This window comes from Nerophis lumbriciformis, linkage group LG24, assembly GCF_033978685.3.
Source record: "Nerophis lumbriciformis linkage group LG24, RoL_Nlum_v2.1, whole genome shotgun sequence".
NCBI classification, from domain to species: domain Eukaryota; kingdom Metazoa; phylum Chordata; class Actinopteri; order Syngnathiformes; family Syngnathidae; genus Nerophis; species Nerophis lumbriciformis.
In genome coordinates, this window is record NC_084571.2 from 17,185,231 (window position 1) to 17,210,102 (window position 24,872).

A 24,872-nucleotide genomic window follows, 5' to 3' on the forward strand; every position below is an offset into this window, starting at 1 on the left:
TTCCAATACATAATATCTCTCAAATGACCCAATGCACCATCACTGAAGTGGGCGTAATCATTTTCCAAAATTTTTATTTTTAGGCCATTTATCCCCTCCCCCTACCTGTGTCTGTGTGAAACCTGTGCTTGTCTGTGTGGTATACCTAATAGTGTGTGTGCAGTATGTGCACTCTTCTGTACAGTACAGTGTGCATGTCTGTTCACAGTATACAGTATTTCTTGCATAGTGCGTGCGTGTGTGTGCGCGTGCACGCGCGGGGTTGAGGGGCCAAGACCATGTCAGGCCCAGAGGGCCAACATTTCTTAATCCGCCCCTGGTCATGAGGGTGTAGTTGTCAGACTAAGTCACAGAAGTATGCGTGCACAGGAAAGGCGGTCAGTGCGGCCGAAGCGATGCCCAGACTGTCTCCCAGGCTGGCAGCTGCCATAGCAAACTCTCGCTGTCTGTCTTCCGTCTGCAAGGAAAAAAAGAGGATATCACTTTGTGGTTTTCCTGTGTTTAGTATCACTTCCTGTCCAGTGCTCTTGTTTTGTCACTATTTCCTGTTTAGGGGAAATTCTATGGAGGGTCATTTGTGTCTTTATTATGACAGCTTTTTTTTTTCACACTGAATTGATATCACTACATTTTATTTTGTAAACTGATTGTTTTCCATCAAATATGCTGACATTTCATAGGATAACAATTTGTCAGCAAAATCTGTGTTCAAAAATTCACTTTGTTAAAACACAGCGTTTTAAAATTCAGTGTACAAAATGCAATTGTAAAACTAATTAGAGCTGAAAAATTTAAGGTATACAAATTCAGTGTGAAAAAAATCAGGATATAAAATGAGTGTAGGAAAATTGTACGTATAAAAATTCACTGTAAAAAATTAGTGTTAAAAATTAGTGAAAAAATATGTAATGTAAAAAAAAACTTGGTGTACAAAAAACTTATGTATGAAAATTCAGTGTAAACAAATTAGTGCAGAATCATTTATTGTTTAAAACATTCAGTGTAAAAATATTAGTCTAGAAAAAATGTATGTATAATATTTCACTGTATGGAATGTAGTGTAGGATAATGTAATGTATGAAAAAATGAGAGTAAAAAAATGTGTGTAGAAAAATGTAATGTATGAAAAATAAGTGTAAAAAGAATTAGTGTAGAAATATTTAGTGTAAAAAATAGTATAAAAATATTTAATATATAAAAAGTCAGTATAAAAAAACTATTATAGAAAAATTCAATGTATACGATTTTAATGTATCAAAAATTCAGTGTATAAACATTCAATGTTTAAAAATTCAATGAATAAAAAAACATTTGTGGAAAAATGTAATGTATAACAATTAAATATATAAAAAATAAATGTATAAAAATTCAATAAATAAAAAATGTTTTGTGGAAAAATTAAATGTATAAAAACTAAATGTATATAAATTCAATGTATAAAAATTCAGTGTATAAAAGTCAATGTAAAAAAATGTAATGTAAAAAATTCAGTGTAAAAAGATTCAAAGCAGAACCATTAGTTGCTTCCACACTTGCAGTAAATGAAGAGTGAAGCAATGTGAATTTTGTGTATTTTCCACCTTTACATGGTCCTGCCCCTTTGGAAGACCATGGTCACAAAACATAGTCCATTACATGGTCCTGCCCCTTTGGAAGACCATGGTCACAAAACATTGTCCATTACATGGTCCTGCCCCTTTGGAAGACCATGGTCACAAAACATAGTCCATTGTATGGTCCTGCCCCTTTGGAAGACCATGGTCACAAAACATAGTCCATTACATGGTCCTGCCCCTTTGAAAGACCATGGTCACAAAATATAGTCCATTACATGGTCCTGCCCCTTTGGAAGACCATGGTCACAAATCATAGTCCATTACATGGTCCTACCCCTTTGGAAGACCATGGTCACAAAACAAAGTCCATTACATGGTCCTGCCCCTTTGGAAGACCATGGTCACAAAACATAGTCCATTAAATGGTCCTGACTTTTTACACAGTTAATTTTTATACACTGATTTTTCTTACACACTGAGATTTTTTACACACTGATTTTTTTTATACTGAATTGTTCTACACCCAAACTTTTTATACACTGATTTTTTACATAGATTTTTTTTACACACTGAATGTTTATACACTGAATTGTTTTACACTGAATTTTATACACAATGAATTTTTTAACACTGAATTTTTTTACACACTGAACTTTTTTACACACTCAATTTTTACACACTGATTTTTTACACTGATTTTTTTACCCACTGAATTGTTTTACAAACTCAATTTTTTTACACACAATTGTATACATTGATTTTTTTACACACTGAATTTTTTACACGCTGATTTTTTTACACTGATTGTTTTACAAATATTTTTTTACACACTGAATTTTTATACACTGATTTTTTATACACTGATTTTTCTTATACACTGATTCTTTTTATGCACTGATTTTTTTACACTGAATTGTTTTACACACAAACATTTTATACACTGATTTTTTACACTGATTTTTGTACAAACTGAATGTTGTTACACTGAATTGTTCTACACACTGATTTTTTAACAAACTGAATGTTGTTACACTGAATTGTTCTACACACTGATTTTTTAACAAACTGAATGTTTTACACTGAATTGTTCTACACACTGATTTTTTTTACACACTGAATTTTTTAACACACTGAACATTTTTATACACTGATTTTTCTTATACACTGATTCTTTTTACGCACTGATGATTTTTTTTTTACACTGAATTGTTTTAAACAACATTTTTATACACTGATTTTTGTACAAACTGAATGTTTTACCCTGAATTGTTCTACACACTGAATTTTTTTACACACTGAACTTTTTTACACACTCAATTTTTATACACTGATTTTTTTACACACTGAATTGTTTACACACTGAATTGTTTTACAAACTAATTTTTTTTACACGCAATCTTTACACACTGATTTTGTTTTTACACTGAATTTTTTTACACACTGAATTTTTATACACACTGAATTGTTCAACACACTGAAATTTTTTTGTACTGAATTGTTTTACACACTGATTTTTTTTACACTGAATTGTTTAACACTGAATTTTTTTACACTGAATTGTAATACACACCGAATTTTTATTCACTGATTTTTTGTTCACACTGAATTGTTTTACACACTGAATTTTTTTACACTGATTTTTTTACACTCAATTTTTTTACACACTCAATTTTTTTACACACTCAATTTTTACACACTGATTGTTTTACATGCTGAATATTTACGCACTGATTGTTTTACACTGATATCTTTTACACTGACTTTTTTCACACCAATTTTTTTATACACTGAATTTTTATACACTGATTTTTTTTTACACTGAATTGTTTTACGCACTGAATTTTTTTAAACTGCGTTTTTTACACATTCAATTTTTTTACACACTGAATTTCAAAACTCACTAATTTTGCTGACAAATGTTGATGCAATGAAAGTGAAATGAAAATGTCATTAGACAAATGGAATGTCACAAAAGGATGATGAAGTGACCTCCTTGCTGATGAAGTAGAAGGTGTTGACGTAGGCACTTCCTCCCAGCAGACCCTCGTACAAAATGATGGGGAACAGCAGCCAGGCACTGGGCAGGAAGTGGTAGTACACTGCTAGTAGGAGCAGCACTGCATTCACCACCTGTACAGTTTTAATCTCAATATTAGCTACACTCAATCACCACCTGAACAGTTTTAATCTCATTATTAGCTACACTCATTCACCACCTGTACAGTTTTAATATTGTTTTATGTCATGTTGTCATTATTATCAACACTCATTCACCACCTGTACAGTTTTATTACTGTTTTAATGTCATGTTGTCATTATTATCTACACTCATTCACCACCTGTACAGTTTTAATACGGTTTTAAAGTAATTATTATCTACACTCATTCACCACCTGTACAGTTTTGATCTCATTATTATCTACACTCATTCACCACCTGTACAGTTTTAATACTGTTTTAATGTCATGTTGCCATTATCGTAGACACTCATTCACCACCTGTACAGTTTTTGTATACTGTTTTAATGTCATTATTATCTACACTCACTCACCACCTGTACAGTTTTGCTCTCATTATTATCTACACTCATTCACCACCTGTACAGTTTTAATGAATGTTCAGCTCAGGTAAAACTCACCTGGAGTGCTGCAAGGCCCCAAAGTCTCCTGATCTTCACACAGGACAAGGAGGAGCGAGACACAAACACGCCCACCTGGTATAAAGTCTGGTACCTGAACACAAATTGTACAATTATACAAACAATACATATGTGTACTCAACACAGCACAGATGAAGTACTGATACACAGTCTGGTACCTCAACACAAACATTGAAATATTAGACATACAAAGTACAAAAGCAGTGAAGTTGTCACGTTGTGTAAATGGTAAATAAAAACAATGATTTGCAAATACTTTTCAACTTATAGTCAATTGAATAGACTGCAAAGACAAGATATTTCATGTTCACACTGAGAAACGTTTTGTTTTTTTTGCAAATATTAGCTAATTTGGAATTTGATGCCTGCAACATGTTTCAAAAAAGCTGGCACAAGTGGCAAAAAAGAGTGAGAAAGTTGAAGAATGCTCATCAAAGACTTATTTGGAACATCCCACAGGTGAACAGGCTAATTGGGAACAGGTGGGTGCCATGATTGGTTATAAAAGCAGCTTCCATGAAATGCTCAGTCATTCAAGGACTGGGTGAGGGTCACCACTTTGTCAACAAATGCCTGGGCAAATTGTTTAAGAACATTTCTCAACCAGCTATTGCAAGGAATTTAGGGATTTCACCATCTATGCTCCGTAATATCATCAAAAGGTTCAGAGAATCTGGAGAAATCACTGCACGTAAGCCACGCACCTTGGATCCCTCAGGCGGTACTGTATCAAAAAGCCACATCAGTGTGTAAAGGATATCACCACATGGGCTCAGGAACACTTCAGAAAACCCCTGTCAGTAACTACAGTTGGTCGCTACATCTGTAAGTGCAAGTTAAAACTACTATGCAAAGCCAAAGCCATTTATCAACAACACCCAGAAACGCTTCGCTGGGCCCGAGCTCATCTAAGATGGACTGACGCAAAGTGGAAAAGTGTCCTGTGGTCTGACGAGTCCACATTTTAAATTGTTTTTGGAAACCGTGGACCAAAGAGGAAAAGAACCATCCGGACTGTTCTCGGGTCAAAGTGTAAAAGTCAGCATCTGTGATGGTATGGGGATGTATTAGTGGCCAAGGCATGGGTAACTTACACATCTGTGAAGGCACCATTAATACAGCTTTTGGAGCAAATATGTTGCCATCCAACAACGTTATCATAGACGCCCTTGCTTATTTCAGCAAGACAATGCCAAGTCACATGTTACAAGAGCGTGGCTTCATAGTAAAAGAGTGCGGGTACTAGACTGGCCTGCCTGTAGTCCAGACCTGTCTCCCATTGAAAATATGTGAAGTCTAAAATATCAGAAGGGAGACTGTTGAACAACTTAAGCTGTACATCAAGCAAGAATGGGAAATAATTCCACTTCAAAAATGTGTCTTCTCAGTTCCCAAACCTTTACTGAGTGTTGTTAAAAGGAAAGGCCATGTAACACACTGATAAAAATGCCTTTTTTGGCATTTGTTGCTGCCATTAAATTCTAAGTTCATGATTATTTGCAAAAAAAACTAAGTTTCTCAGTGTGAACATGAAATATCTTGTCTTTGCTGTCTATTCAATTGAATATAAGTTGAAAAGGATTTGCAAATCATTGTATTCTCTTTTTATTTACCATTTACACAATGTGATAACTTCACTGCTTTTGTACACAAACAATACTGTGGAGGGGGGCGTGGCCTGCGGGCCTGCCGCGGAACGGGGTGTGCCAGGACCGGCCTCGAAGACAGTGACAGGTGCATAGATGGCCCAGGTGGGCCTTGTTATCTAATCACATGTCGCCTGTAATAGCAGCAGCCAGAGGAGACACGTTGTTGGAGCTGGAGCGAGAGTGAGAGAAACGGACAGGAAAAAGACAGTTTGCTGGAAAGCAAAACCCCTGCACGAATTTATGAAAATAAAACAGTGTTACAACCCTGATCGGGGCTCTCGTGACAGTATTTGGTGGTCTAAGGAACCCATGGGAGGGCAACCTCCACAAATACATATTAGTACACAAATATTACAACTACACAAACAATGACATTGTAAACATGATTCTAAATATTCAAGTAGAAGGTTGTTGAGTACACAAGTAACATATAGTAATATTTGATCAAAAAGTACTAACCAGCGATACTGCTCCGCATGTGACAGGAAAAACCTTGGGAAATACAGGAGCTCCATCTGGGAAAGTCACATTGTACACAGTTACTTCCAAATAGGACACAGTAGGACATAGTTACTTCCAAATAGTACACGGTTGTACACAGTTACTTCGAAATAGTACACAGTTACTTCGAAATAGTACACAGTTACTTCGAAATAGTACACAGTTACTTCCAAATAGTACAGTTACTTCTAAATAGTACACAATTACTTCCAAATAGTACACAGTTACTTCTAAATAGTACACAGTTACTTCCAAATAGTACACAGTTACTTCCAAATAGTACACAGTAATACATAGTTACTTCCAAATAGTACACATTTGTACATAGTTACTTCCAAATAGTACACAGTTACTTCCAAATAGTACATAGTTACTTCCAAATAGTACAGAGTAATACATAGTTACTTCCAAATAGTACACAGTAGTACACAGTTACTTCCAAATAGTACACAGATACTTCCAAATAGTACACAGTTACTTCCAAATAGTACACAGTAATACATAGTTACTTCCAAATAGTACACAGATACTTCCAAATAGTACACTGTAATACATAGTTACTTCCAAATAGTGCACAGTTACTTCTAAATAGTACACATTAATACATAGTTACTTCCAAATAGTACACAGTAGTACATAGTTACTTCCAAATAGTACACAGATACTTCCAAATAGTACACAGTTACTTCCAAATAGTACACAGTAATACATAGTTACTTCCAAATAGTACACAGATACTTCCAAATAGTACACAGATACTTCCAAATAGTACCCAGTTACTTCCAAATAGTACACTGTAATACATAGTTACTTCCAAATACTGCACAGTTACTTCCAAATAGTACACAGTAGTACACAGATGAACAATTGTTCATCATTCCTTACTGATGTTAGGAGCCTCCACACCACTAGTTGGCCTAGTAAACATTTACTAGGCCAACTAGTAAACATTTACTAAGCCAACTAGTAAACATTTACCAGGCCAACGAGTAAACATTTACTAGGCAAACTAGCGGTGTGGAGGCAGTCAACCCACTAAAACATATGTTTTTACCTGCTAGCATTAGCTTAGAGCTAGCGTTAGCTTAGAGCTAGCATTAGCTCATAGCTCTAGATGGACATAAGTTAGTTTTTCCAAGCATGCTAGTGGTGAGAGTGAAGTGGATCTTCATGGAATTGAAGAAAGAAATTATCAGAAGATGACTGAAAGAAGGTTGGTCAAGACTAAAGTCTGTTAGGTAGTTTAGTCAGGACTAAAGTCTGTTAGGTAGCTTGGTAAAGACTAAAGTCTGTTAGGTAGCTTAGTCAGGACTAAAGTCTGTTAGGTAACTTGGTCAGACTAAAGTCTGTTAGGTAGCTTGGTCAGGACTAAAGTTTGTTAGGTAGCTTAGTCAGGACTAAAGTATGTAAGGTAGCTTGGTCAGGACTAAAGTCTGTTAGGTAGCTTGGTCAGACTAAAGTCTGTTAGGTAGCTTAGTGTGATGCACACAACACTTACCAAGCCCTGGTTGATGAAGTACTCAGCATAGTAGACCAGGACCAAAGGACAGATAAATGGCATCAAGTCCTGCAGAGGAGTTAGATAAACAATGTAACCTTAACAACTGCTGTGTGTATATATATATATATATATATATATATATATATATATATATATACTTTTCATATATATATATATATATATATATATATATATATATATATATATATATATATATATATATATATATATATACTTTTCGTCGCCGTTCGATTTCATCCCAAAGGTGTTCTATCGGGTTCAGGTCAGGACTCTGTGCAGGCCAGTCAAGTTCATCCACACCAGACTCTGTCATCCATGTCTTTATGGACCTTGCTTTGTGCACTGGTGCACATTCATGTTGGAAGAGGAAGGGGCCCGCTCCAAACTGTTCCCACAAGGTTGGGAGCATGGAATTGTCCAAAATGTTTTGGTATCCTGGAGCATTCAAAGTTCCTTTCACTGGAACTAAGGGGCCAAGCCCAACTCCTGAAAAACAACCCCACACCATAATTCCTCCTCCTCCAAATTTCACACCAAAATGTAGCGTCCACCTGGCAACCTCCAAACCCAGACTGGTCCATCAGATTGCCAGATGAAAAAGCGTGATTCGTCACTCCAGAGAAGGCGTCTCCACTGCTCTAGAGTCCAGTGGCCACGTGCTTTACACCTCTGTATCCCACACTTTGCATTGGACTTGGTGATGTATGGCTTAGATACAGCTGCTCGGCCATGAAGCTCTCTGCGTACTGTACGTGGGCTAGTTGGAAGGTGACATGAAGTTTGGAGCTCTGTAGCAAGTGACTGCAGAAAGTATTTGCACTATGCTGACCTCTCTGTCAGTTTACGTGGCCTACCACTTGGTGGCTGACTTGCTGTTGTTCCCAAACTCTTAACTTTTCTTAGAATAAAACCCACAGTTGACTTTGGAATATTTAGGAGCGAGGAAATTTCACGACTGGATTTGTTGCACAGGTAGCATCCTATGACAGTTCCACGCTGGAAATCACTGTGAGCGGCCCATTCTTTCACAATTGTTTGTAGAAACAGTCTCCATGCCTAAGTGCTTGATTTGATACACCTGTGATTAGTGATTAGGACACCTATTCTCATCATTTGGATGGCTGGACACATACCTTTGGCAATATAGTGTGTGTGTATATTAGACTTAGACAAACTTTATTGATCCACTAGGGAAATTGTTCAAATATGTGTATACATACAGTGTGTGTGTGTGTGTGTGTGTGTGTGTGTGTGTGTGTGTGTGTGTGTGTGTGTGTGTGTGTGTGTGTGTGTGTGTGTGTGTGTGTGTGTGTGTGTGTGTGTGTGCGTGTGTGCGTGTGTGTGTGTGTGTGTTTGTCTTACTTTGATGATATGGAGTTTCTCGTGAAGAGTGAGAGGAACATGTCTGTTCCTGCCCTCTGAGAAAGAAAAAAACCTGTAGTTTGTACTTATACAACATTATTGGTATGACAGGTTATTGGTATGACACGTTATTGTATGACACATTATAAGTATGACATGTTATTGGTATGACACATTACTGGTATGACAGGTTATTGGTATGACACGTTATTGTATGACACATTATAAGTATGACATGTTATTGGTATGACACATTACTGGTATGACAGGTTATTGGTATGACACATTACTGGTATGACAGGTTATTGGTATGACACGTTATTGTATGACACATTATAAGTATGACATGTTATTGGTATGACACATTACTGGTATGACAGGTTATTGGTATGACACATTACTGGTATGACACGTTATTGGTATGACACATTTGTTACGTCTTCGACGCATGGCTGCGATTGTCGTGTTCCTTCCAAGGCAGAAGACAAGCAGGAGGAGTGTGCAGGTAAGATTAAAGTATTTTTAATAAATAAAAGGCAGGACAAAAATACAAAACTGAGGACGCTAGCAAGCGTGGAGCTAAACAAAAAACCAAAATGTCACCAAGGGTGAAAAACGGGGAATGCTGGACGGCAGAATAATCTAAAGAGCGAGGAGAAAACCAGGGGAACGTAAATGTTGCATAAAGCAAACATTGACCCAGCAACTATTGCTGGGTGACAGGAAACTATAAAGGGGAGTGATTAACCAAAACACCTGGTGGGAACACTAATTGCAAAACTAAGACAGGTGAGAGTAATCAGTGCCCATGGAAACCAACAGTAAACAGGGAAAGAGGGTGCACCCAGGAAACAGACTAAAACAGAAACATTACCAACGTAAATCATGCCATGATCCGGGTAACGGATCATGACAACATTATTGGTATGACAGGTTATTGGTATGACATGTTATTGGTATGACACATTACTGGTATGACACGTTATTGGTATGACACATTACTGGTATGACTGGTTATTGGTATCACACGTTATTGGTATGACACATTACTGGTATGACACGTTATTGGTATGACACATTATTGGTATGACACATTTATGGTATGACACATTATTGGTATGACACATTATTGGTGTGACACGTTATTGGTGTGACACATTATTGGTATGACACGTTATTGGTATGACACGTTATTGGTATGACACGTTATTAGTATGACACATTATTGGTATGACACATTATTGGTATGGCACGTTATTGGAATGACACATCCATTCAAAAGTGTATTTTCATGCTGTGATGGCCACATGCAATACAGGTGAAGGAGAGTTAGTACCTTGGCGGCAGGTTTCCTGCTCCTCCTGTGATTGGTCCATCAGTCGCTGCCTCTCCTCTGGAAGCAAAGCACCGTCGGCCCTTCGGTCCTTCCACTGAGGAAGGTGAGGAGGCGGAGCCAGCAGGAAGAAATAACTAATAGTTTGTTTGAAGATGAAGGGGGTTGGGAATTATTTTAGCAACGAATGCAATTTGTGAAGAAATGTAAAGTACAACTTCATATGCACCTTCATGTGTTGCATGTGTTCCTCTTACTGTACTGAGAATGAACAAGACCCCAGAACCCAGCACTGTTGCCATCACACCACAAACATCAAATGATCATATTTTCAGGGAAATTACCCTGCATAGCAGATTTGCCTAGGCCATGTAGTATCTGCTACAGTACAACACAACAGTTGTTTGTCCTGGCTATTTGGTTCCAGGCCTGACTGTGGTAAACAGATGTATTTTTATTGATACACAACAATTATTTGTATTGAAGGGCTAAAATGATCATATTTTTAGGGAAATTACCCTGCATAACAGATTTACCTAGGCCATGTAGTATCTGCTACACTACAACACAACAGTTGTTTGTCATTGGTTCTAGGCCTGATTGACTGGTAAACAGATGTATATTTATTGATAGACAACAAATATTTGTATTGAAGGACTAAAATGATCATATTTTCAGGGAAATTACCCTGCATAGCAGATTTGCCTAGGCCATGCAGTATCTGCTACAGTACAACACAACGGTTGTTTTTCCTGGCTCTTTGGTTCCAGTCCTGACTGTGGTAAACAGATATATTTTTATTGATAGACAACAAATATTTGTATTGAAGGACTAAAATTATCATATTTTCAGGGAAATGACCCTGCATAGCAGATTTACCTAGGCCATGTAGTATATGCTACAGTACAACACAACAGGTTCCAGGCCTGACTGTGGTAAACAGATGTATTTTTATTGATACACAACAAATATTTGTATAGAAGGACTCAAATGATCATATTTTCAGGGAAATGACCCTGCATAGCAGATTTACCTGTTTTACCAGATTTAAATGGTAAAACATTTACCATTTAAAAGTGTATTTTAAATGGTAAATGCGCTATACAAGTATAAATGGGTTATACTTGTATAGCGCTTTTCTACCTTCAAGGTACTCAAAACGCTTTCACAGTATTTCCACATTCACCCATTCACACACACATTCACACACTGATGGCGGGAGCTGCCATGCAAGGCGCTAACCAGCAGCCATCAGGAGCAAGGGGTTAAGTGTCTTGCCCAAGGACACAACGGACGTGACTAGGTATGGGGACAAAAAAACAGGTCCCCTAAAGGGAAACCTTTTTAAATGATAGTCAGTTCCATTCTGAAGATGCCTAAGTGATTTTTAAGCTTTGGCCCATAAAACATGTTTACTGGTTAGTTTGAGTGTGAGACATTTGCACAGCAGCCTGGGTTAGTACAAATGTGTGTGAATTATGCAAAATGATTTAAATTTGGTCCCCATGAACAATATTAACTCTTTTTCCTCAGGGTCCCCAGTAAGAATGACCAGCACATTACTTCATCAATCCAGAGATTTAAAGACGTGTATGAGCTAACTGGGCAGTGGCCATTTTACCTAATTTCCTTCCCCCAAACCCCCCTTCATTCCCTCTGTCTCGTCGATTTTACATTTTTAAATAATTATAAATGCAGCAATACGGTTGTTCAAATGAAGGATTGTGATTCCTGATCATTTGTGAGAGCACCAAAGGCACTTCTGTCTGTGTGTGTGTGTGTGTGTGTGTGTGTGTGTGTGTGTGTGTGTGTGTGTGTGTGTGTGTGTGTGTGTGTGTGTGTGTGTGTGTGTGTGTGTGTGTGTGTGTGTGTGTGTGTGTGTGTTGGCAGAGCAGGGCATATATTCAGGTTGTTGTACAGTATCACTTCATATTGTCTTCAAAGTGTACACACATGACTCAAATATGAACTTGAATTATTCATGTTTCTTATGCAGAAGTTGGCATGTCACTTACCTAAGGAACATGGCCAATGGGACGGTCAGCATGGTCAGAAGGGTAGACCGAGGTGACAGGCCAACCTGAGTGAGGCTTGAATAAAGGAGGGCTCCTGCAACACCAGCCCCACCAGTCCCAGAGCCCCAAGCTCCAAGTACATCCCTAGGACAGGTGGGGAAGAGAGAAGAACTATGGAATCTCTTACAGTCAGGTGGGAGTCACACCATGTCTGATGATATCTGGTCCCTGTGTGAACTTGTAACTTCTCAGTTTAATTACATGGTGTCCATCAGCACTACCTTCTGTGCTCTGCTGGGACAACACAAGGTGGCTACATCTCCACACATGGTGGTTGGTTTCCCTGTAGTTAGTTACCATGAATTGATTAATGTAACAACCGAAAAACCTCGGTTGTTACCATTTAGTGGTCAACTGTACGGAATATGTACTGTACTGTGCAATCTACTAATAAAAGTTTCAATCAATCAATCAATAAATCAATCAATTGTTCTACCCCTTAAAGAAAGACTTTATGGATACATCTCCACACACGGCGGTTGGTTTACTGTAGTTCTTCAACCCCTTAAAGAAAGACTTTATGGAAGCAGCAGGAGATGAGCAGCATCTTCTCCTTGTTTGTTCTCTTAAGAACCCAGATAGACCAGAGCCTCTGCTGGGCCCTTCTCACTGTGGCTGTAATGTGGTCAGACCAGGGGATGTCATCAGACTAGATGTAACCTCTAGGTGTAACACACCCAGTCCAGCATGGGGCTCAAACCTGGGTCCTCCGAACAAGCTTAAACCTGAGCTATCATCTCAATCTCCATCACAAACTCTTAAGGTATTAGGGTACTGGTTGGCCTCCATTACCTGGGTCATGGCACCACTGTAACCCACATGGCACAGCCCTTGCTTCCATTACGCCCGGGGCTTGAACGTGGGTCATTCAAATGAGAGTGTGAGAGCGCTAGGCATCGAGATAAAAGCCTGAGCTGTCGACCTGAGCTGTCGACCTGATGTCCAATGCAAGCTCCTCACGTGTTTACCAGCGTATACTGGCACAGCCAAACTGCCTGGGCTCCATTATTGATTATGCTCACCACCCTAAAACTCATTCTCATCCGGGTCGCGGCACCGACTGTAGACTGCCTGGTCCAGCCCCTGATTCTGTTCCACCCTGGGCTCCAATATGGTTCTTCCGAATGAGAGTACTAGGCATCGAGCTAAGACAGGGGTCGGCAACCCGCGGCTCCGGAGCCGCATGCGGCTCTTTGATCACTCTGATGCGGCTCAGCTGCATACTTGCCGACCCTCCCGGTTTTTCCGGGAGACTCCCGGATTTCAGTGCCTCTCCCGGAAATCTCCCTGGAAAAACATTCTCCGATTTTCACCCGGACAACAATATTGAAGGCGTGCCGTGATGGAACTGCCTTTAGCGTCCTCTACAACCTGTCGTCGCGTCCGCTTTTTCACCATAACAGAACAAATACCCAGAATCCCATGTATCCCTAACTCTTCCGGGCTACATTATACACCCCCGCTACCACCAAAACCCGCCCCAACCCCCCATCCCCGCCCACCTCAACCGACGCACGGAGGGGGGGGTGATGTTTGGAGGGGCGGGGTTTGGTGGTAGCGGGGGTGTATAATGTAGCCCGGAAGAGTTAGGGATACATGGGATTCTGGGTATTTGTTCTGCTGTGTTTATGTTGTGGTACGGTGCGGATGTTCTCTCGAAATGTGTTTGTCATTCTTGTTTGGTGTGGGTTCACAGTGTGGCGCATATTACCTACTACTCAGTGGCCTAGTGGTTAGAGTGTCCGTCCTGAGATCGGTAGGTTGGGAGTTCAAATCCCGGCCGAGTCATACCAAAGACTATAAAAATGGGACCCATTACCTCCCTGCTTGGCACTCAGCATCAAGGGTTGGAATTGGGGGTTAAATCACCAAAATGATTCCCGGGCGCAGCCACCGCTGCTGCCCACTGCTCCCCTCACCTCCCAGGGGGTGATCAAGGGTGATGGGTCAAATGCAGAGAATAATTTCGCCACACCTAGTGTGTGTGTGACAATCATTGGTACTTTAACTTTAACGTTTTAATATTAGTAAGAGTGTTAAAGTTGTTTATACGGCCACCCTCAGTGTGACCTGTATGGCTGTTGACCAAGTATGCCTAGCAGTCACTCATGTGTGTCTGCAGAAGCCGCATACAACATGTAACTGGGCTGGCACGCTGTATGTACAGGTTGTAGAGGGCGCTAAAGGCAGTGCCATCACGGCACGCCCTTATTATTGTTGTTAGGGTGAAAATCAGCAGACATTCGAGAGAATAGTTGCCCTGAAATTCGGGAGTCTCCCGGAAAAATCGGGAGGGGTGGCAAGTGTGACGCTGTCATATAAACTCATATAAAACTCGCGGAGTTTAAATTTTCATATTAAGGTGCGGGCCGCGTGTCTGAGACCCCTGGTTTATACATAGCAGAAAGCAAAAAAAAACGTTGTATGCAGTGTTATTTCATTTTAAATTTCAAAAGAGTTTTGTGGCTCCCATTGTTTTCTTTAATTTGTGAAACGGGTCAAAATGGCTCTTGGAGTGGTAAAGGTTGCCGACCCCTGAGCTAAGAAGTCTAATCTGTCAACATGATGCCCGGTTCAAACTCTTAAGGTTTTAGGCAGTGACGTTTACCCACGTTCACCTGCACAGCCAGACAGCCTGGGCTCCATTATGCTCACCACCCTAAAGCTCACTCTCATCCAGGTCACAGCACCAACTGTAACCCTCATGGTCCAGCCCCTGCTTCTGTTCCACCCTGGGCTCCAACCTGGGTCCACACTCAATCAAATGGTATAAAAATTAAGTAGTCAATGGTGAACCATTGAGAGGACATACCTGCTGTAGTAGACTGTGAGAGAAAGGAAGGATAACTCTCCCACTCCTGAGCTGGCACTGGCAAATATCACGCCTGGAAGCAGAAGGAAATAAAATGTACATGATGCAGGAATAATGGGGAACACATTAGAAAGAAGTCATCTTGAAATTTCTCAGACACCATGGTACCATTACTTCAATGATCATATTTGGTACATGTGAGTGAAACCTAGGCCATGTCGTTACCTGATCTTTCCCTTTTATGAAAACAACATTTAGCAATAGACTGTTGAAATCATTTCAAACATGGATATTTAATTTTACTTCTGCCAGTCGGTCACTGGATGATACTTAGTTCTACTTCTGCCAGTCGGTCACTGGATGATACTTAGTTCTACTTCTGCCTGTCAGTCACTGGATGATACTTAGTTCTACTTCTGCCAGTCAGTCACTGAATGATACTTAGTTCTACTTCTGCCAGTCAGTCACTGGATGATACTTAGTTTTACTTCTGCCAGTCGGTCACTGGATGATACTTAGTTCTACTTCTGCCAGTCGGTCACTGGATGATACTTAGTTCTACTTCTGCCAGTCGGTCACTGGATGATACTTAGTTCTACTTCTGCCTGTCAGTCACTGGATGATACTTAGTTCTACTTCTGCCGGTCAGTCACTGGATGATACTTAGTTCTACTTCTGCCTGTCAGTCACTGGATTATACTTAGTTCTACTTCTGCCAGTCGGTCACTGGATGATACTTAGTTCTACTTCTGCCTGTCAGTCACTGGATGATACTTAGTTCTACTTCTGCCAGTCAGTCACTGGATGATACTTAGTTGTACTTCTGCCAGTCGGTCACTGGGTGATACTTAGTTCTACTTCTGCCAGTCGGTCACTGGATGATACTTAGTGCTACTTCTGCCAGTGGGTTACTGGATGATACTTAGTTCTACTTCTTTTGCTAAATGTTGTGTTGCTAAATCATACTGGATGATTTAGCAACAAGAAAAAGGCAACTTTAATGTTGACAGTTGTGTGGTCATTACCTATGATGCTCATCCACACCGTCGAGGAAAAGGAAACAATGAGAAAACTTGTGGCAGCCATGACGACACAGAACAGGACTCGAACTCTGGGGGGGGGGGGGGGGGGGTAATGAGAATTTAGGCAGACAGTAAAGTCAGCGCAATACTGAAAAATTAGAGTAGACCTCTAATGTCTGCAAACATTTTATATAACCCACTTTCCAGACTACAGAGTGCACCGGTATTTAAGCCGCGCCCACTAAATTTTAGGGACTGTTTCCGTATATAAGCTTCACTGGACACAGAAATATTCTGTAAATGTTTATTTACATACCATAATTGTTTCTAAACGGTGTTTGTAACACAGCAGTAAAACGGCTGATCAAACAAAAAAGAAGTCATGGTCATGGACCCACTAGCTGCGCAAGCTAGCTCTCCAATCAACTAAACAGACTCAATAACTCCACGGTGACGTTTTGGTGAATTTGTGAAAGTGAAACAATACAAAAAGAATGTAAGTTAATAATAATAACACAGACACTCGTAAACATGTTAGCATATGAGCTAATGCTAACGATGCTAGCTTGATTACAATAGCAGGTACAAATATGCATGAAAACACTCCTACAGACATCACACATGGGACACTTTAGTAAGTAAAAATTGTTTTAGGTCTATTGTTAAACTTACAAACGTTGCTTGGAGTGATGAAACAAAACTCCATAGCGTTTCTACTCGTATGGCTCAAAGACTGATCGGCACTTGTACTTCCAGTTGAAAGCACTATTTAGAAGAACACTGCAGCACCTGCAATGAGCAAAATCGTCCAAAAGATGGCGCCATACTACAAACAATAACACATCTTTTCAGTGTCTTTGCTTGTTTTTTTTTTAAAACTATTTGCAATATAGCCGTCACCGAAAAAAAATCTGTAAATTAGCTGCATCGTTTTATTAGCCGCAGAGTTCAAAGTGTAGGGAAAAGAGTAGCTTCTTATAGTCCGGAATTTACGGTATTCTAAAGGGACAATGCGGGATAAAACTTTTTAAAGTAGTCTGTGTACCGCTTTTATAGCATAATAAATTTACTGTCAACTGAAAGCCTCTATTTTCTCCTACGCTAAAACGATACGGCTAACTTATGGATTTGTCTTGGCTGACGGCCATAATGCAAAAGGTGTTCATTCAACACCTGCAGAGACACTGAAAAGGTGTGTTGTTGTTTATGCTATGGCGCCATTTTTGGACCAGTTCGCTCCCTGCAGATGCTGCTGGGTGAATGTGAATTCCTGCTCTTTAAAGCTATGAGCTAGAAGTACAAGTGTCGTTCAATGTGCTAGCCGTCCATAGCGTTTCTGCTCGTATGGATTCTTCATTCGTCACTCCAAGCAACGTTTGCAAGTTTTACAATAGAACTAAAACAATTCTTACTTACTAAAGTGTCCCATGTGTGACTTCTGTAGGAGTGTTTTCATGCATATTTGTACCTGTTATTGTAATGCATTTATTTATTTGAATTAGGACAATGCATATTTATCAACATAGAGCAACAATGTAAATATGCTGGAGTTAGCACAATAGCTAATTTTCACGAGTTGTCCTAAGGCAGGTTAATAGAGTAAACATGATACAAAAGAATACATAAATCACAAGACATTACACATTACAAGCATACCATAAGCACAGACCATGGACAAAAACATCACAGAAACAAAAAAACAAGTGAATAATCTAATAGTGCTTGCATGTCTGATTATTTTTCAAGCAGTTTGAAATGTTCAATAGGAGTCACACTTTCTGGCAGCCTGTTCCATGACTCTGATAAAACCCACCATTTGGCCAAATGTAGTCCTGCACCTTTGTGCTGTTCCATGACTCTGATAGAGCCACCATTTGGCCAAATGTAGTCCTGCACCTTTGTACTGTTCCATGAGTCTGACAGAGCCACCATTTGGCCAAATGTAGTCCTGCACCTTTGTACTGTTCCATGATTCTGATAGAGCCACCATTTGGCCAAATGTAGTCCTGCACCTTTGTACTGTTCCATGACTCTGATAGAACCACCATTTGGCCAAATGTAGTCCTGCACCTTTGTACTGTTCCATGAGTCTGACAGAGCCACCATTTGGCCAAATGTAGTCCTGCACCTTTGTAATGTTCCATGATTCTGATAGAGCCACCATTTGGCCAAATGTAGTCCTGCACCTTTGTACAGTTCCATGACTCTGATAGACCTCACCATTTGGCCAAATGTAGTCCTGCACCTTTGTAAAAAGTTAAAGTTAAAGTACCAATGATTGTCACACACACACACGAGGTGCGGCGAAATTATTCTCTGCATTTGACCCATCAGCCTTGATCGCCCCCTGGGAGGTGAGGGGAGCAGTGAGCAGCAGCCGTGGCCACGCCCAGGAATAATTTTTTGTAATTTAACCCCGAATTCCAACACTTGATGCTGAGTGCCAAGCAGGGAGGTAATGGGTCCCATTTTTATAGTCTTTGGTATTACTCCGCCAGGTTTGAACTTACAACCTACCGATCTCAGGGTGGACACTCTAACCACTAGGCCACTGAGTAGGTTACTGTTCCATGACTCTGATAGACCCCACCATTTAGCCAAATGTAGTCCTGCACCTTTGTACTGTTCCATGACTCTGATAGACCCACCATTTGGCCAAATGTAGTCCTGCACCTTTTTACTGTTCCATGACTCTGATAGACCCACCATTTGGCCAAATGTAGTCCTGCACCTTTGTACTGTTCCATGACTCTGATAGACCCACCATTTGGCCAAATGTAGTCCTGCACCTTTGTACTGTTCAATGACTCTGATAGACCCCACCATTTAGCCAAATGTAGTCCTGCACCTTTGTACTGTTCCATGACTCTGATAGACCCACCATTTAGCCAAATGTAGTCCTGCACCTTTGTACTGTTCCATGACTCTGATAGACCCACCATTTGGCCAAATATAGTCCTGCACCTTTGTACTGTTCCATGACTCTGATAGACCCCACCATTTGGCCAAATATAGTTCTGCACCTTTGTACTGTTTCATGACTCTGATAGAACCCATCTTTTGGCCAAATGTAGTCCTGCAACTACCATGACTCTGATAGACCCCAGGTTGATCATATTACGCCTATACTGGCTCACCTGCACTGGCTTCCTGTGCACTTAAGATGTGACTTTAAGGTTTTACTACTTACACATAAAATACTACACGGTCTAGCTCCATCCTATCTTTCTGATTGTATTGTACCATATGTCCCGGCAAGAAATCTGCATTCAAAGAACTCCGACTTATTAGTGATTCCCAGAGCCCAAAAAACGTCTGCGGGCTATAGAGCGTTTTCTATTCGGGCTCCAGTACTATGGAATGCCCTCCCGGTAACAGTTAGAGATGCTACCTCAGTAGAAGCATTTAAGTTCCATCTTAAAACTCATTTATATACTCTAGCCCTTAAATAGACCCCCGTTTTTGACCAGTTGATCTGCCGTTTATTTTCTGCTCTGCCCCCCTCTCCTTCATGGAGGAATGATGACAGTACAACTATGATTGACATGTCAACTTAAAGTGTATTATATTTATGCATGAGAACATTGTGTTGTAAACTGTGAGGTGTGTGTGTTAAAATCATGGTTGTTTTACAAGTGATGACAAATGTGAACAAGAGCATGTGTTGTCTTTGTGTGATGATGTAAAGGAGTTGTGGTTGTATTGTATATTAAGTATGTGTCAATGAAAGGGCATTTTAGGACTTTTCTTAACTTGATTTGTTATGATTTTATTGCAGGATTTTTGCATCCCTTTAATTTAGGTAGCCAGGGACTGCAGATGGAAATGATCTATTTAGCTATAATCTAGTACAGAACATATCTGTCTTTAAGCGTAATGTTTCTGTGCATTGTCCCTTTAAATAAAGACTCAACTAAATTACTGTACTGATATAGTGATACTAATACTGTACTGATATAGTGATACTAATACACTACTGTACTGATATGGTGATACTAATACTGTACTGATATAGTGATACTAATACACTACTATAGTGATACTAATACACTACTGTAGTGATACCAATACACTACTATAGTGATACTAATACACTACCATAGTGATACTAATACTACTATAGTGATACCAATACACTAGTGTAGTGATACCAATGCACTACTATAGTGATACTAATACTACTATAGTGATACCAATACACTAAAGCAGTGGTACAATACACTACTGCAGTGATACCAATACACTACTGTAGTGATACTAATACTACTAGTGATACCAATACACTACTATAGTGATACCAATACACAACTGCAGTGATACCAATACACTACTGTAGTGATACTAATACTAGCTGTGGCTATGAAAGTAGCTTACCACCACCAGGTGTGAATGATTGATGGGTTCTACATGTAAAGCGACTTTGGGTACTTAGAAAAGCGCTATATAAATCCCAGTTATTATTATTATTATTATTACCATAGTGATACCAATACACTACTGCAGTGATACCAATACACTACTGCAGTGATACCAATACACTACTGTAGTGATACTAATACTACTATAGTGACAACAATACACTACTGTAGTGATACCAATACACTACTATAGTGATACTAATACTACTATAGTGATACCAATACACTACCGTAGTGATACCAATACACTACTGTAGTGATACTAATACTTCTAGAGTGATACCAATAAACATCAGCCATGACAGAGGTGATAACAACTTGCTTACCCATAAGGCACTTGGTGGATAAAGAGTGGCAAAGACAACTTGATGATGAGTGTTGGCAGGATGTCAGCTAGAAGCACCGCCTGAAGACAAAGTACAATTCATCATCTTACATCACTATAAGACTTATAAATATGACAGGCCAGTGTGAAATCAACTACTTTATCAAGTATTTGAAGGTTATTGTCATACATTCATATTTATTAGTCATGTGTGGATTGATACTGAAATATTGATACCACCACTCCCAGATCTTTGAGCTCCATTATCAGTTCTGAATTATTTGTGATCATGTGAAGTAAATAACTCAGTCATTGAGATCTTGTCTAAATGTCCACATGAGTTATTTGTGATCATGTATGTCATCAACAGGAAGTAAGTAACTCAGTCATTGAGATCTTGTCTAAATGTCCACATGAGTTATTTGTGATTATGTGTCATCAACAGGAAGTAAATAACTCAGTCATTGAGATCTTGTCTAAAAGTCCACATGAACGTTAGAGGAGAACTAGTTTTTCTTCCGCCGAGGTAAATACGTCATGCACAGGCACCACTTAGTATTATAAAACAACACATTTATGTTTCCGAATCGTTTCTTTTAAGTAAACAAAATATTGTTTTAATACTTGCAAGTAACTCAATGATGACTTCCTACTTTGTCTTGTTGAATAAAAAGGTGTTATTACTGCTGTGGACACAGGACTACAATCATAGTGACTGTTGTCTACTTTGTCTTGTTGAATAAAAAGGTGATCTTACTGCTGTGGACACAGGACTACAATCGTATCGACTGTTGTTCCCACTCTTCACACCTTCAGAGTCCAACAAGCTCACAGTCCACTTCTGGAAAGAAACAAGTTCACCTTGAAGAATTGTTGGTTCTTTGTAAACAAATGTCTTCTATTTTATTAAAGTTATTTACAAAAGGTAAACATGCTAGACTAAAAGCTACTAGGAGCTAGTAGCTACACAACAGCTAAGCACACAATAGGACACAAGCTAAACATAGGTAATAATCATTGAACAATAAAAGGTGACATTTGTCAATACAAACAAATAGTTATTGTTACATATTACATACACATACAAAGGCTCCAAGGCAGATTAGAAAGTATCCAGTAACAAACGTGTCCGCATCATTCAATTTAGTGCGTCATGATCTTGACTTCATGAATTATTGTGACCAGTAGGTGTCACCAAAAAACATTTAGCACTCCATTTCAACTTAAAGACAACATAAGTCCATTACAGACAGTTAATAACACAGACATAACAGAGAGTCAGTGATTATGTCTGATTGATCAAAGGTGTTGACAACAAACAATATCAACTTACTGTGGTGTTTCCAGACTGTTGCTTTTGAAGGATGTCCTGTGCAGCACTGAGCATGACCACGTAAGCAAAGTTGTTGCACAATCCAAGCAACCTGCAACAAACAACTCAGGGTAAATAACACAACAAACCAAAAGTTCCAGAAAATCATTGCTCTTTTTGAAAAGGAATAAAGCTGACAAGTGACTGACATCTAGCTTGAATTCAACATTATTGCATTAGCTTTATAAGAAACACACAACCCAGTCAATCATTTCAACTTGTTTTTACTCACACAAGCTGAGCAATCTTGTTTAAATATGATTCGTCACATCAATCAAATGTGCAATGTCATCTTTAGTCATCTGCTTTGATAATAAGGGGATTATCATATGCAGCAAACACATCAAGTCCATCCATCCATCCATCCATTTTCTACCGCTTGTCCCTTCCGGGGTCACAGGGGGTGCTGGAGCCTATCTCAGCTGCATTCGGGCGGAAGGCGGGGTACACCCTGGACAAGTCACCACCTCATCACAGGGCCAACACAGATAGACAGACAACATTCACACTCACATTCACACACTAGGGCCACATCAAGTTATTATCAAGCTATTATCAAGTTATCATATCACGTTATTATCACGTTATTATCAAGTTATTAGACTCACCAAAATCCCAGCCAATTGCGCCATTGTTTGCAAGGAGCTGTGAAGAATACATCATAATAATAATAATAATGATGATAAATCAACACAAGCATTAGAAATGTTTGCCAAGAGCTGTGAAGAACAAATAATAATAATAATAATAATAATAAACAATACATCAACACAAGCATTATAAATATTTGCAAGGAGCTGTGAAGAATAAATAATAATAATAATAATGAACACAAGCATTAGAAATGTTTGCAAAGAGCTGTGAAGAATAAATAATAATACAATTAAAAATAATAATAATAATAATAATAATGAACACAAGCATGAGAAAAGATACTCACTATTGGTGTATTGGTGATCGTTGGAGTCTGCATTGACAGTCTGCTCCATGTTGATAAATGACACTTTACTCAGTGTTATATTGCTCCATGTTGATAAATGACACTTTACTCAATGTCATATTGTGTGGGACAAGCGGTAGAAAATGGATGGGTGCTGCAGAATATTACAGAAAACACCGGAAATGTTTTGTTTTGCTATTTCTTCTGCGTTGGCTATTTCTTCTTCTACTATTTAATCGCCAGTGGAATGCTTGCAATACTGCCCCCTGCAGTACAAGACCCACATGACATGTCGCAATAAAACCTGGTTCTGTTCGACTACGCAAATCTTGTTGACACTTGTTTCATTTCCAAAGACGACATCACGTGACCACAGATATTCCTTGTTAGATCCATTTTTACTGAAGTGACTCATTGTTCTCATTCTAAATGAACTCTACTGACATCTAGTGGACTGTGTTGGAACACTGCATATCGTCACAACATGGCATGACTCATAAGTGATATATCTATTGTATATCTGTGTTGGTCCTGTGATGAAGGGGCGACCTGTCCAGGGTGTACGCCGCCTTCCGCCCGAATGCAGCTGAGATAGGCTCCAGCACCCCCCGCGACCTCAAAAAAGGGACAAGCGGTAGGAAATGGATGGATATATATACACAACACATATGTGTATATATATATAAATATATATATATATACACACATTTATACATAGAAAGAGACATACACACGTATTTATGTATACATGCATATACATATATACATGTATATACATAAATATATACATAAATACACATGTATGTACATGTAACACACATGTATATATATATATATATATATATATATATATATATATATATATATATATATATATATATATATACATACACACAATATATGTATATACACATATATGTATATATACAATATATGTATATATATGTTTATATATACAGGTAAAAGCCAGTAAATTAGAATATTTTGAAAAACTTGATTTATTTCAGTAATTGCATTCAAAAGGTGTAACTTGTACATTATATTTATTCATTGCACACAGACTGATGCATTCAAATGTTTATTTCATTTAATTTTGATGATTTGAAGTGGCAACAAATGAAAATCCAAAATTCCGTGTGTCACAAAATTAGAATATTACTTAAGGCTAATACAAAAAAGGGATTTTTAGAAATGTTGGCCAACTGAAAAGTATGAAAATGAAAAATATGAGCATGTACAATACTCAATACTTGGTTGGAGCTCCTTTTGCCTCAATTACTGCGTTAATGCGGCGTGGCATGGAGTCGATGAGTTTCTGGCACTGCT

At 38.9% G+C, this 24,872-nt stretch overlaps 1 protein-coding gene across 1 annotated transcript; it reads right to left on the bottom strand.

Annotated features, from left to right (window-relative positions):
• cln3 (CLN3 lysosomal/endosomal transmembrane protein, battenin) lies at positions 1–23,760 on the bottom strand. Its single transcript, XM_061981704.2, has 15 exons — positions 23,547–23,760; positions 23,215–23,251; positions 22,568–22,658; positions 21,992–22,075; positions 21,236–21,315; positions 16,495–16,580; positions 15,470–15,542; positions 12,598–12,741; positions 10,586–10,719; positions 9,250–9,305; positions 7,864–7,932; positions 6,324–6,379; positions 4,195–4,288; positions 3,546–3,686; positions 1–457 (listed from the first exon to the last, which is right to left on the bottom strand). The coding sequence occupies exons 1-15, from the start codon at positions 23,593–23,595 to the stop codon at positions 338–340; spliced, it is 1,314 nt and encodes a 437-aa protein (XP_061837688.1). The 5' UTR covers positions 23,596–23,760; the 3' UTR covers positions 1–337.
• Positions 23,761–24,872: the final 1,112 nt, after the last annotated feature.